The 20,141-nt window shown below is 37.4% G+C and overlaps 1 protein-coding gene across 2 annotated transcripts in view; it reads left to right on the plus strand.

Annotated features, from left to right (window-relative positions):
• The window catches only part of LOC137274381 (allene oxide synthase-lipoxygenase protein-like), a 76,988-nt gene extending 62,536 nt beyond the window's left edge, over window positions 1–14,452 (plus strand). For both annotated transcript variants that reach the window (XM_067807537.1, XM_067807536.1), the window contains 9 exons: window positions 1,381–1,477; window positions 4,838–4,955; window positions 7,837–7,929; window positions 8,195–8,255; window positions 8,882–8,987; window positions 10,021–10,112; window positions 10,512–10,685; window positions 11,276–11,439; window positions 11,808–14,452. In XM_067807537.1, coding sequence (XP_067663638.1) covers window positions 1,381–1,477; window positions 4,838–4,955; window positions 7,837–7,929; window positions 8,195–8,255; window positions 8,882–8,987; window positions 10,021–10,112; window positions 10,512–10,685; window positions 11,276–11,439; window positions 11,808–11,922 — 1,020 coding nt within the window. In that variant the 3' untranslated portion in view covers window positions 11,923–14,452. The remainder of the gene's footprint in view (window positions 1–1,380; window positions 1,478–4,837; window positions 4,956–7,836; window positions 7,930–8,194; window positions 8,256–8,881; window positions 8,988–10,020; window positions 10,113–10,511; window positions 10,686–11,275; window positions 11,440–11,807) is intronic.
• Window positions 14,453–20,141: the final 5,689 nt, after the last annotated feature.

Genomic DNA, 20,141 nt, shown 5'->3' on the forward strand with positions numbered 1-20,141 from the left:
TCTTAGGACAAATATGGGGTTTTGAAGATCAATTCTAACCTGGATCTTATCAGTACCCCTGTTAGAATTAACCATATACATATATTTTTGCTGCCAGTTAATTTAGATATATTGCCATTGCCCTAGAAACACTCAGGTGTGACAATTGTTTTAGCCAAAAAGCTTTAATCAATAAAGATATGATGCAGAAAGTACGAGGTCAATCAGTGCTGTGAACAGGTCACTAACATGGCTGCAGGTGTATGGGGTAAAGCGACCTAGTGTTGTAGATTTACTGTTCATGGTGTAGATAGCGATCACATAGACTCCACCGATCACCTATAGATATAATAATGCCTTCATTGAAATACCTCCATCACCCAGTTCTCTCAGTGTGTGAATTTGAACTTGGCGATGGCAGTATATGGACATGAAAGGCCTTTATGTTGGCTGGTGACAAGAGTATTACTTTCCCAACTGTTCGCCTTTGATTGTGGTACAGTCCTTGGCCTCTGTTTGTTGGTCAGTCCGTCAGTATTTGAGGGGTTGTGGATACAGACCAGTGACTCTGAGTAGAGAACATATCGCTTGTATGTGTTCAAGTGAGCAATAAACCAGTGTTAAGATGTAACTTTGTGGGTATTGGATCTAAATTTGAATTCATATTTTTCTTGCTACATGACTTACGATGGTACTTGGTCGTTGGCTGCAGTGTTCATTCCATTAGACAAGGAGCAAGAACCCAGGGGTATTCAGTCCAAAATCAACCTGTTATTGGTTAGCCCTATCAGATCAGATTCTGGTAGCTGGTCTCCATATTCATGGATGGGAGAATCAGTCTTTGACTTCCCATTATAAAATTGCTATCTGTTTTCAAACTCTTTTTATATCTATATTATAAGAGTGCCAAGAAAACAACTATTGCAGGTCTTATTGATAGTTCTTTAGTAACCAATAATAATAGAGGTGTATATGCTACTCAAGTGAAGATAAGGATCACACAATATTTTCATATGACTACAGTTTGTTTGTTGTGTTCATGGCAGTTTTTCACTACAGTCATAGCAAACAATTGGGCATTCTCCAACTTAATTTGAGTAGTATATAAACATTTGAGTTGACGGGGACAGTCATAGACAGTTAATGATCGAAACAAACTTGTCAGGAACGTTGGCCCAAATCAGTTATAATCCTTTGAAGAGACTAGGACTATGAAGCATTGTCAGCCAACTTGGATCAAACCTTTCATCATCCAGTAGCCTGTACACACTGTATGGTAGTTTCGGGACATTCAAGTTACATGTATTTGAGAAAATATTTTTTTGATCATTATCATGATCACAAAATGTATTTTATAAAGCATACTTCAATATTTTACTGCAATAATCATTTTGTTTTTAGGTCTTCCTCCCAACAGATCCTCCCAACACATGGGCAATAGTGAAGATGTGGTACAACAACAGTGACGCCATGTATCACCAGTCTCTCACACATCTAGGTAAGTCATCACTAGGGCTGCATAGTATTACTGGTATTAATGATACATACTGCAATAGTATATCTGGTATATACCGGTATGTTGCAAAATGCTTCTCATATGATATGTATTGCAATATTCTTTCTGAGAACTCTGTATTGGGCAAAGAACATACATGAAGTTTTTATGATTGTATTTATAGTTTAAATTATAATCTATGCATACTTTATTTGACAACAAATGTTTACCTTCGTTATTCAATGACAAAATGGCATACTGTACAACTAAAAATTGTCAAGAAAAAGAATATAGAATCCATGGCTATGCAACTTAACTTTGACATATATGTTTAGGGACATACAGTGTAGACAATAGGACTGACATGAACAATTAGTGTCACTCACTGTCAAATACCTCAGTTTCCAATATATCATAATGTGTATCACAATAGAGGTACCTGAATCGCAGTATGTTGCAATACAGTTTATTTGCAAATACACAGCACCTTATCATCACTGTACCTCACAGCTAGGTTTTAGAATACAGCAGGATTTGATTCAAAGCAAATCTCAAAGTTTCCATCAAGTTGTATGTCATTATTAAATGTCACCACGCTGCAGACTTGAATGGTATGAATAGTATGAACCTAGCACTGTGGCTCCAACTGACATAGAATGTTCAGGCCTAGAGTGACGTGGGTTCCATGGTGCCAGAGACCATTCCAGTCTTGTGTTTGTTCCTTTGGTAGAGATCGTAAATTGCAGGATGATCTTTGTGCTGCAGCCTGTGGTTTGGTGATTGTGTTGAGTTCGGTGACACATTTTCTCAGGAACAGGGAAGGATGTGGATGTTTCTGTCATATTTCTAGGAAGATTACAAAACAAGGAGACATCATCCAGACTATCCTGTATCCAACACACCCAGGTCATCCACTTAGGGATGAGTTCATTGCTGCATTTCGTGATATTGTATTTGGTTCCTCGCAGATTGTCCAGACCATTGTCAGTAATCCAGTGTATGATACAGCCATTCTGTTACCATAGCTACTCCAGATCCATCTGCTGGCATGGATTTGTTTGTTTGTTGTTCTATACCACATTCAGCAGTATTTCAGTTTTATGTCTGTGAACAATTGAATCTGACCCCGACAATCCAGTGACCAACGTCATGAATATTGATCTATTAGGATATGGTGACATGTCAACCAAATCAGCGAACCTGACCACCCAGTCCATTAGTCACCTATAAGACAAGCATGGGTTGCTGAGAAACAATTCTAACCTGTATGTTCAAGGGTACTATTGCTGTGGTAATACAACATCTCAGCATGTTAATTCCATATGTACTCTCATATTGTGGCTTAATATAAATTACATTACAATTTTTTTTATCATTGGCATTCAATTCAGATAAAAAATATGTCCGTGAATGGTCCTGGTTGTGTATACAATGGAATCATATACATAGGAAAATGATGGGTATGATAGAATGAACACAAAGTCATTTAGTTGTAGTAGATGTGAATCTGAAAGTGAGATTGGCAAAGCATTATGAATAATGAACTTGGGAGTTAATTCCCCGGCTTGGTCCTATGTTTCATTGTAATTGCTTCATGAATTGCATCAATATATATGAAGTTCATGGAATTTTCAACACATGTGGAACCTTATACCCTTTACAAAGTTTGGTAAATGTCCCTTGGAACCTTCCCTAGCCGTTATTGATTCGAACCAGAGTATCACTGCCGGAATGACTTGTTAATAGGTTGCGCTCTGGAATTACAGTGTAATGGCATTCTAACTCTAGTTTGAACCCAGTCGACATTAATCAGTCCTGCTTTATTTCATTTTATCCCATGCTTTTACAATTCCAGGAATCCACAATACCCATAGCTCGTTTGGCTCTGTCAATACATTAAGCTGTTAAAATTTTGGTCATTGTCAGGATATTTATTGACATTGATTTCTGATGCATTTAAACAGTGTCTATTGAAAAGTTAATCATTTTGAGGTCTGGCTTGTCTAAAGTGTACGTGATCGAGTGAGAGTGTATCATTGATGGCTGGGTGTTTTCAGGGGTAGGTCATAACGGAAGCTGGCTGTAATGCTGTTCGTGTGTAGTGAGCAGGGATGGTGGGAAGTATTGACGGACTTGTATTGTCCAGCGGGTATTGTCACCTTGATTTGATCAGTCTTGTGTGAAAGCAGTGCTGGTAGTATTGTTCAGATCCTAGTGCTTTTGTCAATGGCTCATTGAGTTTTGAAATCATGAGCTTTATGGCTTAATCATAGGTACACAATACCTAACCCATCCCTATCTAGTTATGTATGTTTATTGGAGTGAGAAAACAGGTTTCATAAGGCCATAATATTTTCTATGTGTTATTTTTTCATATGTCAAGACACTACAGAACAGGCCAAGATGCAGTAGAATAGACCAAGAACCTATAGAATAGACCTAGATGCAATAGAATACATCAAGGCCCTGTTGTGTAGTACAATACCTTATAGACTATATCAAGACCCTGTCAGATGAACCAAGAGTTTAGAGAATTTACCAAGACAGTATACAATGATCCAGTACCTATAGAATGGATCAAGATCTTTTAGAATAGATCAAGACACTATAGGATAGACCAAGACCCTATAGAATAGACCTAGACTCAGTAGAAAAGATCAAGAACTCATAAAATGAACCAATATCATATAAAATGAACCAAGGTCCTTTAGAATATGCCAAGACTTATAGAATAGATCAAGACCCTTTAGAAACGATCAAGACCCTATAAAAAGTGAGTGAGTTCAGTTTTAAGCCACTTTAAGCAATATACCAACAACCACATGACAGGGGATACCAGAAGTGGACTTCACATATTGTACCCAAGTAAACCTAAACCCTATACAATACATCAAGATGTTATAGAATAGATCAAGACCCAGTGGAATGAACCAAGCACCTGTGAAATGAACCAAGACCCTATACAATACATCAAGACGCTATAGAATAGATCAAGACACAGTGGAATGAACCAAGCACCTGTAAAATAAACCAAGACCCTATACAATACATCAAGACGCTATAGAATAGATCAAGACACAGTGGAATGAACCAAGCACCTGTAAAATGAACCAAGACCCTATAGAATACATCAAGACCCTGTGGAATAAATCAAGACCACAGAATTAAGCAAGAAAGGAATCCGAAGTCCAGAGTGTTTCTTACTGGTTCATTTACTAATCATCCTCAAACCTTATTAAGCCCATACTTAATACAGTTGGGTTTCAGTACTTTGGAGTGTTTGCCCAACTGATGCAATGAGTTCTTTTTCTTTTAATGATGTTTACAGAAAACAATGACATTTTCACATTTAATTTGTTCCAGGCTACACACATTTGCTGATGGAAGGCGTCACTGTGGCAACACATCGGAACCTCTCGCAGTCTCATCCTCTCTTCAAACTCCTTGCGCCACACTTCCTATACTTGATAGCTATAAACACGTGAGTACTCCACATGCAGCTCCTGACAGGGATGTGAAGAGAAAAGATAAACACTACTTGGACAGTTAATCAGAACATATAGAGAATAAAGCTAAAACATTTACACAGGAACTCTGAATCATTATTTGTGTGCGTGCGTGCGTGTGTGAGAGAGAGAGAGAGAGAGAGAGAGAGAGAGAGAGAGATAAATACCAAGTACAACATAAAGCTGTTTTATTGCCCAAACGTTATACACAGTAACAATATAATAAATTACAAACACAACATACTGTCAGAGTAACAGAACAGTTGCTCATGCAGATGTGTATAATGACAAAGGATATTTCATATTTGATCAATTGTAAGACTCTTTTGCTATTGTATGGATTAAGTTTTAGTGTACTAAGTTCAGAGAAAGCAGAATGAAAGGAACACATAGTAAGGAAATCAAATTGTGTATCTTTAGAGTGGACGATTGGTGCTTAGGTTCACATTTATGTTGATACGTGAGAAATGTGTTTTCCTGATTCTTAACAATACGTCCTCTTCCAAGAAATGGAACAATCCTAAATATGATCAGTCTGTTGAAGTTTCAGAAAAATGAAAGTCTTCATGTTGTTGAAACAGCATGCAATATGTTACTATTCTGTAATCACTGAAACACAAACATCTTGGCCGCATTGAAACATGTTACAATTCCGTAATCACTGAAACACAAACATCTTGGCCGCATTGAAACATGTTACAATTCCGTAATCACTGAAACACAAACATCTTGGCCACATTGAAACATGTTACAATTCCGTAATCACTGAAACACAAACATCTTGGCCGCATTGAAACATGTTACAATTCCGTAATCACTGAAACACAAACATCTTGGCCGCATTGAAACATGTTACAATTCTGTAATCACTGAAAAAAATTATTTTGGCTTCCTTGAAATGGGGCTTGACATGTTATGATTATGTAAACCCTGAAATAAAATCATCTTTGTTTAATAGATTAAAGTTATGATTCTGTAATCTCTAAAAGAGAAATATTCCTTCATATGGGGTTCAGCATGATATAATTCTGTGATGCCTGAAACTAAAACCTTTAGGCTTCACTGGAATGGTAATGAGTATATCTTCATCTTGGATCAACATACTCTGGCACCATCACTTAGCAGATCAAACATGAACAAGGCAGATGTCACTTAGACGGACCATTGCTCACATTGTAAAAATAAAATCTGGGTAACACAAATAATATTACATGACTATTTTTGTGTGCACTTGCAGACTATATCACAACAGATTGCTCACAATCAGGAACTAATTGTTGAAATCCAAATAACTCACGGCAACCAATGTGCGAAATTGCCACTGGCCTGCTAGCCTGTGGCGTGTAAAACTCCAGTTGGGCCAGTAAATCCTGGCCCGACTGAATACTGAATTTTCATGGGGTCATTCTGTACATATATTACTCTCTCTGTCTGACTTGTAAAATGACTGTAAAATCATGGAAAATAATGTCTATTCATCAGCAGCAGCCTAATGATGAAACGCCACTCATGCCGACAGTATCTCATTCTCATCTATTCTTTTTCAATCTTTTGTTGCCACATTCAAATTTCGGGCTTTGAATTCTTTTGTGGACTAGTAACTTACAGGCATAGCTAGCTGACTGGCTAACATTTGGAAACTATTTCCAAAACTGATGGCAACTGTATATGCATAGCAAAGCAGTAAATTTCAGGGGTGGTATAAATCTGTATCATCCTGTCTGAGATCATTTGAGGAATGAGATACCAATGTTAGTGTGATTTAGGGGAAGTGTTTCAGTTTATTCAGCTTCAGGGCAGGGTGGAAATTACTTTTCACTGAGTGTCTGACACTTCAGGCGATAGAGACAGTTAATATTGTTTGTTTTGTGTGGAGCAATTATCCTTGTTGTGGTATTAACACTGTATGAGGCTGTTTGACACATGGATCCATAAATCTGGTTTTTTTTCTGAAGTGCTGAGACTGACATTTAACACGAACAATTGCCAGATTTGAGAAGTGTCCTATTGTACATTACTAGTGAGTTATCACATACATTGTAAGGCCTTGATAGATTTTTCAAACCCTCACAACTGCATGTTACTTGACTTAAAACGTTTCTGCCATTTTAGAAGTGAAGTACATGTTGAGAGTATGTTTAATGTTGATATATGACTTTATTTTTGTGAATATTGGATGGTGAGATAGCCACTAAAGATGTGTGTTGGATTCCCAACACATGTACAATGTGTGAGACCCATTTCTGGAGTCACCTGCGATGATCCTGATGAAGTATTGGTAAAAGAGACACGAGACCTTAATCACTCACTATAGAATCTCTTACCTCATATGGACATATGATGAAATGTCCTGGTTGAATTATGAAAATCGGATTAAGAAAAACATGTTTTTTCGCACAACATAAGGCATAGTGTGACATTTATGGTGCATCAGAATCCATGCTCCCTGGACAATGTTTAAGGATTCGAGACCCAGATAGATACTGATGATCATGCATCCATGATTGTGCTTCTAGCAACGAGCACATGAAGGGAGACTGAACTCTGGACATAGCCTTGACCTTAAACCTTAGCCTCCTGTACCATTGATTAATATGAAGACAATGATTCTCACCCAAACTGTCTAACCAACAAAAAGAGGCCATCCACAATGAATATCAGAACCTATTGTCTGAGAACCAGCACCAAATTACTCAAATACTTTTGAGATAAAGAACTGGTGCTGGGCAACCATGTTTGTGATGTAAGGAGTGACGAATTCCAGACTGGTAAAAGAGTTTTTATAATCTGCTGTCTGGTATACTTATATATCAGCCTGGACAGACGGATGTTGTATATGAGTCTGGTGGCTTTCAGTCGTGGCCTGGAGATGCTCGTCTCTGAGGGAGGCTGGGTGGACAAGACAATGAACGCTGGCATCGTTGGAATGTTCGAACTGATTAAGAGAGGGTATGTGCCGGCCTGTGGTATCACTGACATTGTGCAGAAGATACAGTTTTCTCATATTCATTTCTCTGCTTGTGTTGACAATTTATTACATATTCAAATATTCTATACCATTCTTTGAAGTAACAGATGCATATTTTCTAATTTCAGTTTATTAGGTTTGTTTGTAAACCACTGAATAAAAATAAAGGGTAAAAATGCTTTGTCACTATGGTTGTGAACCATATTAACAACAGTAATGCAAGAGTTCTCTCCCTTGTGTCCTCAGCCTGGAACAGTGGCGGTTGGATGTTCATGGTACACTTCCTGAAGATCTGCGACGGAGAGGGGTAAGTATACAAGCTTATATTCCCACTACTCACAGAGTTATAATCAGAGGGTTTTATGTGACGTGTAATTCCTCCATATTTGCTTCAACAATTTCATAAATACTGAAATATTTCCTGAGTAATTTTTTTCAAGTTGTACATATGATCCAAATATTGATTACAGTTTAAGTTTTTGGTCTGTAAGCTGCAATTGACAAAAAAGAAAATAGTGTAATAGCTATGTGGGTAATAAAGTATTGTTCCTGAGCCTGTCAGTTATTAAGTCTGTGGCAGACTTACTTGAAGTTGAAAATAACAAACAATAATATAATATATAAAATAACAAGTGTATTTCACCGTTTTGTTTTTTTCAAGTAAATACATTAGTTGATATAAATAAATAACAATGCTGTGCATGTTAGTTGCAAAATCATGATTTTCCAGTAGTTTTAGCTTATTCTTATATATGAGTTTCCTTTCTTAAACCAGTCTAAATATATCTTTGTATTTGTATTATATCATCCAAACATCAACAGTTTCAAAATAAAAAAAATTAAAAAGAAGTAACAATGATGATTACATGTGATATTTTGTACCGATGTAATTATGTAATTTAAATTCTGCAATAATATATCTGTCTTTTTAAGCTTGATGACCTGAGTGTGTTGCCTGGCTACCATTTCCGTGATGATGCTCTGCTACTGTACAAAGCGATCAACGCTTATGCAAGCAAATATGTCAAGCTGTACTATGGTGAGTACTAATCAGAGCACCCATTAAGATCTGGGTTAGAATTCATCTTCAGTAAGCCATGTTGGTTCATTCCCATTGTGACTACTCCCAGTAGACCAACTGGGGGTAATCAGCAATACAGGTACAGTACATTATTAAGTGTAGGGCAGCTCCATTTTATGTCTGTGTTCATAAGTAGTCAAACTGGGAGTAGTCATAAGGGGAAGATACCCACATGCTTGTCATATGAGGTGACTTATGGGATCAGGTGGTCAGACTTGCTGACTTGGTTGACCTCATATCCCAACCATTTTCCTCCATGCTCATGTTGTCAATCACCGGATTGTCTGGTCCAGACTCAATTATTTCCAGACTGCCACTATTTAGCTAGAATATTGCTGAGGGTGGCGTTAAACAACAAATCAACTATTTATACTGAGAAAGTTCCCAGTGGAAAACCGTATCCTATTGAATACATAAAATGTGATTTGATTTGTTTGGGAGACACCAGTAATTAAGTATACATATTTCCTGAGGGAGGGGGTGAGAAGGGCTGGTCTAATTGACTTTATTGTTAACTGGGTATCCCAGAAACCTATAACAGCGATGTCTAAACCCCAATTGCGATAGTAAAGCTCTGTTTTTGTTTCATAACAGTTATCTGTGGATGAAGTTACTATTATATATGTATATATACATATGTTATGATTTACTTCTGTTACCATTTTGAACAATACTGGTGAAGAAATAAAGATTTTAAAAATTCTTACACTACATTCATTGCATAAAATACACAAGGGGTGACACTTCCAATACTAAAAGACTGATCCAAATCGAGACAGTCCAGCTTTTGTAAAGGCACTATTTCACACCACATTTCTCTAAAAGTAAATAGTGCATAAACTCTCAATAATACTATCAGCTCTCAGGGAATTTACTGTATGGTATAACTCTCGGGACAAGAATACTAGTCAAAGCAACATTAAACGCACTCACACTCGCATACGTTTTATGTTTGAATAAATTTAAATGTAATGCTATTTTGATGTTTCAGATTCTCCTGAGAAAATCAAGGATGACTGGGAACTTCAGAACTGGGGCCATGAACTGACAAAAGCTCGTGAGGATGGAGGCGTTGGGTTACTGGTAAGAATTCTACATCACCTATCGATTGCTGGTCAAGTTTGGTTTTATATTCTTGTATTCTAGTGATAAGAAGCAAGGACAAAGGCTTTGATAAATTGATGTTTATTTACAAATTTGACATGTCATTTTCTCATTTTACTTGCGCAAATTTCACCTTATGTGTCCCAGGTATGCACACTACTTAAAATATTTCTCTAATTTGATGAAATATTGCATAATGTATTCATGATGCAAGGCAAAATGAATCGCTTGAAACCATATCGTTTGACTGAATAATTGAAGCCATTTGGTCATTTTGAGCAAATTTTGAACATGGGCACCTCACCTCTGACAGGGTCCCTCTTTAACATCCATCCTGTTGCTTGAATAAGGACATGTTTGTATTGTTGTATTTTCCAGGGAGTTCCTGCCAATGGGAAGTTCACGACAACAGATCAGCTGATTATGGTGCTTACGACAATCATCTACACATGCAGTGTGTCTCATGCGTCTACCAACTTCCCCCAGTATGAGGAGTATGCGTTCCCCCCCAACTACCCTGGTCTCATGAGGGGTGTGCCGCCAGTTGACAAGGTGAGAAGGAGGCATAACTCTGGATTCACTGTTGCACCATACTGGACGCTCTATGGCACAGTGCTGGATACAGTGTTGCATAATACTGGATATAGTGTTCCATAACACTGGACACTGTTGCACAATACTGGATATTCTGTTGCATAATACTGCACATTCTATTGCACAATACTAGATAAAGTGTTGCATAATACTGGATACACTTTGTTACACTAAAATGAATGCTCTAGTTACTTTCATCCAGTTGAAAAAGAAAACTGTGAGGTTGAAGCACTCATAAAATATAGATGCGCATCACCATGTCAGTACCATATCAAACTTCAGCTGCCAGTCCACAGATGGTCATTGTCATACAGTGTAAAAGCATTGAATAGTTATTGAAACATGGCATGTTTAGGCTGTCATCACTTTCCATAAATCTTGTAGATTTCCCAACGAATGACATCTTCATTGTCAGCTTATTGAATAATTGTTTAAACCTTATTTGGATCATGTATCCCCGCTCAGGTTTCAGAAAAAAGGATGATGCTGTCACCTTATAGCTGTTGAATAACGCGTATCTGACCCGATTCTGTTGTTTCATGTTTCAGTCTCCCCTGGAAGAGAGCAACATCATTGCTGCTCTGCCAGACAAGCCTACAACCCTGGACATCATGACTGTCACCAAGATCCTCAGTCAGAGGGGCACCAAGAATCTCGGAGACTTTGAGGTCCAGTACATCTTTGACCCCAAGGCTAGGGACATTGTGGATGCGTAAGTGTTGACACAAGTCACATAGATTGTTTACCACGAAACCATGAGCAAATTAATCAGATGATATACCAAAGGTCATAATCTAGTGAACATGGGATTCAAATTCATGACATGCAGACCCTAACCTCAAAGGGAGACAATTCTCCAACTTTCAAAGCAGACCACAACTTGCACATGCAGGATGGAGTTTGTCGTAAATGTTTTCTGTTTAAGGTCCATTCATTATATATTATTTTCTTCATTAATCTTCCAAACACTTTTCATTCATTTTCTTTTTTATCCATTGTGTGAAAGGCTTCACATCATTTTCCTGAATTTATTGAACATCCAGACCTTTACTGACTACATTCATTTGTTTTTTTTAACAGTTTTCGTCAAGACTTGAAAGAAGTTAGCAAGACAGTGAAAGACCGGAATGAGACAAGGAACCCACCATACATCTATCTGGACCCCGACATCGTGCCAAATTCCATCAGCATCTAATCCCAGACTCTTCACCCTCTTACCATTCATGTTGTGCCCAACAGATGACCACAGCCACCCATTCACAATGTACCCATTACAATATAGCTTAATATAGCTTAAATTTAATCGTGCACTCTTTCAAAATCTGAAAAAAATGACATTTTACTGCATCCCTACTGTTTTTGAATTTAGTCATGCACAGTGTTTTATAACAATATGATCCTTGAAGTAGTTGTTACACTAATAGCACTTATGTCCCATTCACATTCTGTGGATTGTCGGCAGATCTGTAACCATGTAGTCCCAGTATCATTACTTGCTGTATGTTACCCTTGGTATGGTACATTGACTTTCCAGCTATAGTTAATTGTAAGGAAAGCAGGGTGTACCATTAATGAGACTCAACTCTGTACGTCTTGCAGCATCTGATCTAAGCATTGTGATTGTGAGCATGACCATCTTTAATATGTTGTCTATAACGTATTTGCCATATATTACATCCACACCCCATGTAGTTTGTTGCCTATTATAGCACATTTGATTTCAAAATGTCCACCTACAATGACGGAGAAAGTAGACTTTATCAGGGATGAGAATTTTCGGTGGATATCATTGCGCTGGGGTAATGGGGTCTGGCATGGGGACCTATGACCCTTAACAATTCTGGCTCATTTTCTTCTTTTTTCACTTGTACCCATTCTCATCCCTGCTTTGTTGTCAATAATAATGCCATGACATGCAGTCAAGTCAGCTTGTTCATGTATCTACTGATGGAAGTAAATAAGGATCTCATGAAAGTAAAAGTGTTCCTGTATTTCATGGGATGTACAACACAAAGCATGCACAAAACAAGGAAAGGAATAAAGGAATATTTGACTTTCATATGCTCCTGTATTCATTTCCACCTGTATGTGTTGTTATTTGAAACCTCTGATTAACCAATTAACAGAATCAAGTTTTTTTCCAACTTCATACCAGAATGGTAATAGTTTTATCATTGTAGAGGTAAAAGGTGATGATTTTATGTATGTCAACTTCTTGATTATGTGTATAAATTCTCACCTTTCATGTGCATCACTTCAAAATGCTGTTCAGAGACATTGTACCTGTAATCAAAGTGGATATTCATTACCACCATTTGTATTGCATTTTGTTATATTGTGCTTTCTATAGTGTATTAAATGTTGTAGGTTCATATAAAATTTCAATATTTTTTCAGAACTTGCATTTCAACTTTGTTCCATTTAGGTTAAACTTATGACTACTTTATTTTGACATAAGACATTTGGTTTATTAAATGATCTGGAAACAATATTTATGCTTGCAAAATTGTATTTTAAGATATTCACAATTCAAGGTTATATGAAACAATAAATTGTAACCAGAGCTTGACTATATTACATTATAAATATATATATGTAAATGTTTTTGTGTTACGGGTCAGTCGGCCTTAAGAACAATAAATCATTGTCATTGCATATATTCGTAGAATTATCTGGCTTTCCATTGTAAGTTCAACAGATATACTGACAATTCATTTGTGTTGATGTATTGAAGTATGAAGATGTTTCTTGAAATACAAATTCTTTTGAGCTATATCACGCACTTATACGTTTGTAATGTCAAGCTCTCAGTGTTAAGTATTTATTAAATAATAAGCATGTCTTTCTCATAAGTCATTTGATGACGCTCTGAGACATGTAGTCATGTATTATGATAGTCATCGTTCCTTGTCATAAATTTCTTGCTTATTCAGAATGTTATTCATTCTGATAGTTCATATCTCATATTTTCCAGTCTTAATGAATCCTGTTTACAGTAATCATGGCTACTGCAAACATGACAGTCTGTTCAATTTGTTGTTAAGAATGTTTTTATTTTATTTGTTAAAGATATCTTTTCATGGTCGTGTATATAAGAATCCATATATTTTACATTGTTTTATATATTAATGAGATATAATGTACATGATTCTGTTATATTTTATTCTTTTCTCATTTTGTTCACATTTGAAGAAACCTATTCACAAAATTAAACCGTGTCTGCCTCGTGCACAGAAATGAAGTACATGTATCATAACCTAGAAACGCAGTGGGGTAGCCTAGTGGTTAAAAGTGTTCGCTGGTCATGCCAAGACCTGATTTCGAGTCCCCACATGGGTACAATGTGTGAACCCACTTTTGGTGCCCCCTATTGTGATATTGCTGGAATATTGCTAAAATCAGCGTAAAACGTAAAAACTCACCCCCTCAGTCATAATCTGAAACTGGACCTAATACATCAATATATTGTCATAATAATGTTCATTTCTTTTATTGATACTTTTTTGTTGCTATTTTGGAATATTTAATTTTCTTATTCTTGATTATTGTAGATGCATTTTTACGGTGATGTTCTATATTTCATTGCTACCATTGTTTAAGCTTGATCATTAATTTGTACAACAGGTGACACTTTTATGTATATTTTGACATCTCATTGCATTGTTTTTGTTATTGAAAATACAAAATGCTGAATATTAAGTAAAATAAATTTTTAATTTCTGTAACTGTTGGAATCAATGACTTTTGTACTGTATAACAGCAAAGAATGTTATTTGAACTGAGCTCAAGAGAGCTCATTTGACTAAACAACTTTTACTAAGGCTTCCCTTAACTCCCATTCTTTAACATTGCACTAAAGTTACCACAGCCTTTTATATTCACCTTAGTGCTTTGTGAAAAGAGGCCCAGGGCAGGGTATTAGAAGCACCCTTAACACTAAGATAGTCATAAATTACTGCTAATGTTATCTTAGTGGTAGGTGATCTTTGAAAATCTTCCTGAATGCCAGTACCAGGCAAATTGTAGCATGCTGACTTACTCACATTTAAAGGATACCATCAACTGACAAGCTGAGGCTGGAGGATGTAGAGTAACTTGTGACCTGAATGTGTCACATTGGAATTCCTTGTCTATACATAACACCAGTATTATAAGGGTACATTGGGGTAACCCAGTGGTTAAAGTGTTCACTTGTCACCCTGAAGGTTCAATTCCCAGTGGGTAATGTTTCAAGTTCCTTGCGTGATGTGTCTGGAATATTGCCCAAAGGGACATAAAACTATACTCACTCCCTTGTTCAAAGGAGTGAATGAGTTTAGTTTGCACTCAGCGATATTCCAGCTACATGGCAGTGATCTGTAAGTAAATTAATCGAGTCTGGACCAGACATTCCAGTGATCAACAGCACGCACGTCGATCTGCACAACTGACTGGGAACTGGGAACTGATGATATGTTAACCAAGTCAGTGAGCCTGACCACCCAATCCCGTTCGTCACCTTGTACAACAAGCAGAGTCGCCTTTTGGGGCAAGTATGGGTGGCTGAAAACCTATTCTACCCTGGATCTGCACAGGTCATGACTTATTGGAAAATGTAGTGATAATAGGTTGATGATATAAGGAGTGTTTTTGGACTAGGTGATCAGAATTAGTGTTTAATAGCAAACTTTAACAGAAATTCAGATTACTGTCTTCTCAACAGCAGAGTTGAGCAGAGTTACTTCTGACCCATGTGAAATGTTGATATTGATAAATTACAATTGTTTGTAACCTTAGAAACTAAAAAAGAAATATAAAATGATAAGGTTTATTCATTTTCAGTGGTCATGAAGTACATTTTGATATGAAGATACATCAAGACGGAAGCAGATGCGGGATGACTTCTAACATACAAGACTTCTGAGCCAAGATTATGTACTACTGCTATTTTCACAGTGTTAATATGATCTATTCACAGCTCACAAAAATTATTCTCAATAGTCAATGTTATGAAACAGAATGATGTCTGATAACCTTACCAAGAGTTCAGTATGTTGACTTTCTGGGAGCCTACCATTTTACAGTTTTACAGTGCTGACTTGGTGAAATGGTTGACACGTCTCTTATCGCAGCTGTATAGATCAATGCTCATGCTGTTGACCACTGGATTCTCTGGTCCAGACTTGATTATTTACAGACTATTATAAAACAAATATGAGGACTTGAACAAAGAAAGGGAAACAATTTCTCAAAATTCATAGCATTTACCTGTGTACATGCATAGATTATCCTACACCCCTAGTGTATATATATTAGTAACATATATATGTATGACTATGGTAGATTTGTTAGAATTCAAAACCTACTTTCTATAATTCAAACTTAATTCTCGCTGTGTATGGATAATATACACCTGGAAAATAATTAAGTACACTCACTATTTTCGGGTTGACGAGAAACAAAACTTACTGTAACTCTCTCACTATTCCAAAGATAGTGGAACCATAGCGATTGTGAAACATACAATCTATTGACACATGAAAATCAAGAAAATGATTCCAATTCCAATTTGGTCACTTGGTTTTTGATGAAAAAAGTCACTGAACAAGTATGGTCGTAGTATTGTCAATGGATGACTATTACAAGGAATTATGCACAAGGAATGTCACATGTTAACGTCTGATGTGTCTGACAGCAGTATCGGGTGTGTCCCCCATGTGATTGGCTGACAGCTTGATTCCTCCTCCTCATGCTACTATTAAACCTTCTGATAAGACCAAGTGGCAGTTGCCACCATTCTTCATGCAAAGCAGCTTCCAGCTGTGCAAGATTCTGGAGAGGGAATTCTCTCAATCTCACTTGGCGTCCAAGAAAGTCCCATTCATGTTTAACGATGGTTAACAGTTGCTCTACTATCATGAAATATATCAGGGGTTGCTTAATTAAGTTCCAGGTGTATTGATAAAATGAACTGGATTGTCATGTTTACAGTTTGTTTGGATATTGCAAAAAGATAGCATAGTAACTTGCAAATTTTATCCCAGATTTCTTCATAAACTTGTCATTTCATCAAAAAGTTATATTTAGTTTCTAAATCTAATTTACATACAGGGCAATTTAGCTCATTTCTAGCTGGGGGCTGAGGGGTAGCCAAGGGTTAATGCATTTGCTCATCACGCCAAATATGCGGGTTTGATATCCCACATGGGTACAGCATGTGAAGCCCATTTCTGATCTCCCCCATTGTGATATTGCTGGAATATTGCTAAAAGCAGTGTAAAACGTACTCACTCTTAATCACACATTTCATTATGTCATTCTTTCACATGATCTCACACAAATGTATTTGACACCCTAACCAGCCATGATTCACTCATCATTAAACTGGGTAATGACGTGCATCAAGTGTTGGAAAGTGGATATTCTCTGCAAGCAGTCACCATTTTCTTTGATCTTGTTACTGAATTGTCAGGTTTAATGCATATGACATTATCTAATTGTCCTGTATTGCTCACAGTGTTGCTAACAATATGCTTTCCTAATAAGTGTCATTTGAAATATATATATGATTAAAATAAAGTAGGGGATATTCCATTCTGCAAGCTACCACTAGCCAATACATATCAGAGAAGGTAATATATAGCCATACTTATGAGCCATTTCCAAATGGTTAAACTGTCACATTTTCCCTGAAAGTCTCTTCATAATCTGTTTCCTCCTTGGCTTCATCGTTAGCATTTTATCAATCATAATAATCCAATATCCCCTATTATTTATTATGGTATATAAATATTCAGTGCATAGTCGCCATATCATTTACAGTAAAATGTCCTGAGCATTGTTTGTATTGCTTTAAAAGAATTCTAAGTAAAACAACTGCCACTTCTTCTGTACATTTAAACAGGGAGACTATATATATGTTGTAGATTATCCCTGTACTATGATGCACTCAGTGCTGTTAAACCTATTATGTGTTTATTTCTTCATGTCCTCTTTACAATCTTTATCAAATGTAAATTTGAAAATTAAAAATATTGTCAAAGCACATACAGTGTTATTCTGTATGATATTTTGTCTCTAGGCAGATTTTTAACAGATGGTCAGCGTTATTCATTCTCTTGGAAGAGGGGACTTAGGGGATCAGGTGGTCAGCCTTGCTGATGCCATACTATACCCCAGTTGTGTAGATTGATGCTTGTGTTGTTGATCACTGGATTGTCTGTTCCAGACTCAGTTGCCATATAGTTGGAATATTACTGAGTGTGACTAAAACTAAACTCACTCACTCACTAGCCTGTCTCTCAGTCCCTGAACCACATTATTTTCCCTATTGCCTAGTCCTGCCTGCATGCTACAGCCCTAAATGAAGCAAGTTTTCATTTTCTCAGATCTTGGGTTATCCCGGGTAATAATATGCCTGCTTTGACTGTTAGTGTTATGAGCACTCACCTCGTGAATGGAGTCTGGCACATATTATTTATTATTTATAATGTTCAACAGAAATCGAATGTTTGATTAGCGCTATTTTCGTAGTTTGTTGTCAGTGGGAAGGTTACGATCATTCCAGAAGCCAGCAAGCCAGTCATTGTGGTCCTTCAGTATAAGCCAGTCTTTAACACATAAACATACATAATCCGTAAAACCACAGATGTCAGTAAATGTGGACTGTGAACAGAATAGGTAGTGTTTAATTCTATTAAGCCATAATTTACGAAATTTACTCGACCACTGGTGGATTTTACATACGAGTCAGTCTGAGTAAATACCGGATAGCTAACGCCAGGGTTTAATGGATTCAATCTTGTGATTAGTGGAGAGAGCAGTCCAACCCATATCATCTCGTACTGACAGATTCTGGACTTTCCGTCCAACACCAAGGAAGAGTGAGTGGGCGAGTGAGTGAGTGAGTGAGTGAGTGAGTTTTGGTTTACGCCACACTCTGCAGTATTCAAGCTATATGGCTGCGGTCTGTAAATAATCGAGTCTGGACCAGACAATCCAGTGATCAACGGCATGAGCATCGATCTGTGCAGTTGGAAACCGATGACATGTGTCAACCAGGTCAGCCAGTCTGACCACCAGATCCCGCTAGTCGCCTCATAGGACAAGCTGAGTCGCCTTTTATGGCAAGCATGGATTGCTGAAGGCCTATTCTACCCCGGAGCTTCACGGGCACAGCAAGGAAGAACAGACAGGCTTTGTTCTGTACTGCGTTGATGTATGAATATTCCCTTGTGTCCCACATAGCTGAACCATATGGAAGTAACGGTTGAACCAGGTTGTTATGTAACAAAGTAAGAACGTCGTACGACATTCCACCAGCAGACTGTAATTCACATATTTCTCCACACCGAGAGATCTATTTGCTGACTCTTCTTTAGCTGTAAAGTTGAGGTCAAGGTGTTCTTGAAGCCAGCTGCCGAGATACTTGTATGCGCAGCTGACATCAACATTATCTTCTCCGTTGGTGAAGTGATACGGTGATCGTAATATCGACAGGATACAGTGATGAACTACTTTCGTTTTCTGTTACACTATCCATCACGAATCTTCGTTTGGAGCTGTTATAGCAGCACCATCTGTTTAATGCTCAACATGTTATTATAAATTCTAATACCACAGTCCAAGTTTTTAATTACGAGGTCATTAACACAGATGCAAAATAAAGACGGCGACAAAACACAGCCCTGTCGTAACCTATAATAATACTGGGAATGACTCTGTTAAAGCGTTGCTGACATGGACACTTCACCACGTGTTGTCATACATTAATTGCTTGTACAGTGTTTGCTTGTATGTCGATGAAGCATGCAAACGTAGACAGTCTTGGTTGTTTTCTGTTGTTGGTAACTGTGTATAAACTATATAGATGTGTTCTTCAGTTCCACGGAATGTTCGGAATCCATTCTGTTCATCAGCAAGGATACTAGCTGTTTTCTGCCAATGGCAGAGGCGTTGATTAAGAATATCAGCATAAATCGTACACGGCACAGACAAGAGAGAGATGCCCCTGTATCCTAATGGGTCATGGTGGTTCATGCCGGACTTCTCATAATAGGGTTGGTTATACGTGATCGTCAGATATCAGGACAGGGCATAAGACTTCAATGTACACAGGATGTCAATACAGCGTTGATTTTTCAGAGACTCATCCGGATCTACTGACTTCACTCGTTAAACACGTGCAACTGCTGTTTCGACTTCATGTCTAGTAATCTTTGAATCCACATACGTTGTGGCATGACCCTGGCTGGTCACGTGATCCTTGTTTATACTCTCTATGGCGTTATTAAAGTGAGAAGAGAACTTTCATCCAAAAATAGCGAACTGTAATCGGATTTCCACTTTCACGGACAGCCTGTGTGCCAGAACACAGTTCATAAAACGCAACGCGATAAAATGCAAGGGAAATAAGTACCAGCAGCAGGGTCAAAC

The sequence above is a fragment of the Haliotis asinina genome, chromosome 2, assembly GCF_037392515.1.
Source record: "Haliotis asinina isolate JCU_RB_2024 chromosome 2, JCU_Hal_asi_v2, whole genome shotgun sequence".
NCBI classification, from domain to species: domain Eukaryota; kingdom Metazoa; phylum Mollusca; class Gastropoda; order Lepetellida; family Haliotidae; genus Haliotis; species Haliotis asinina.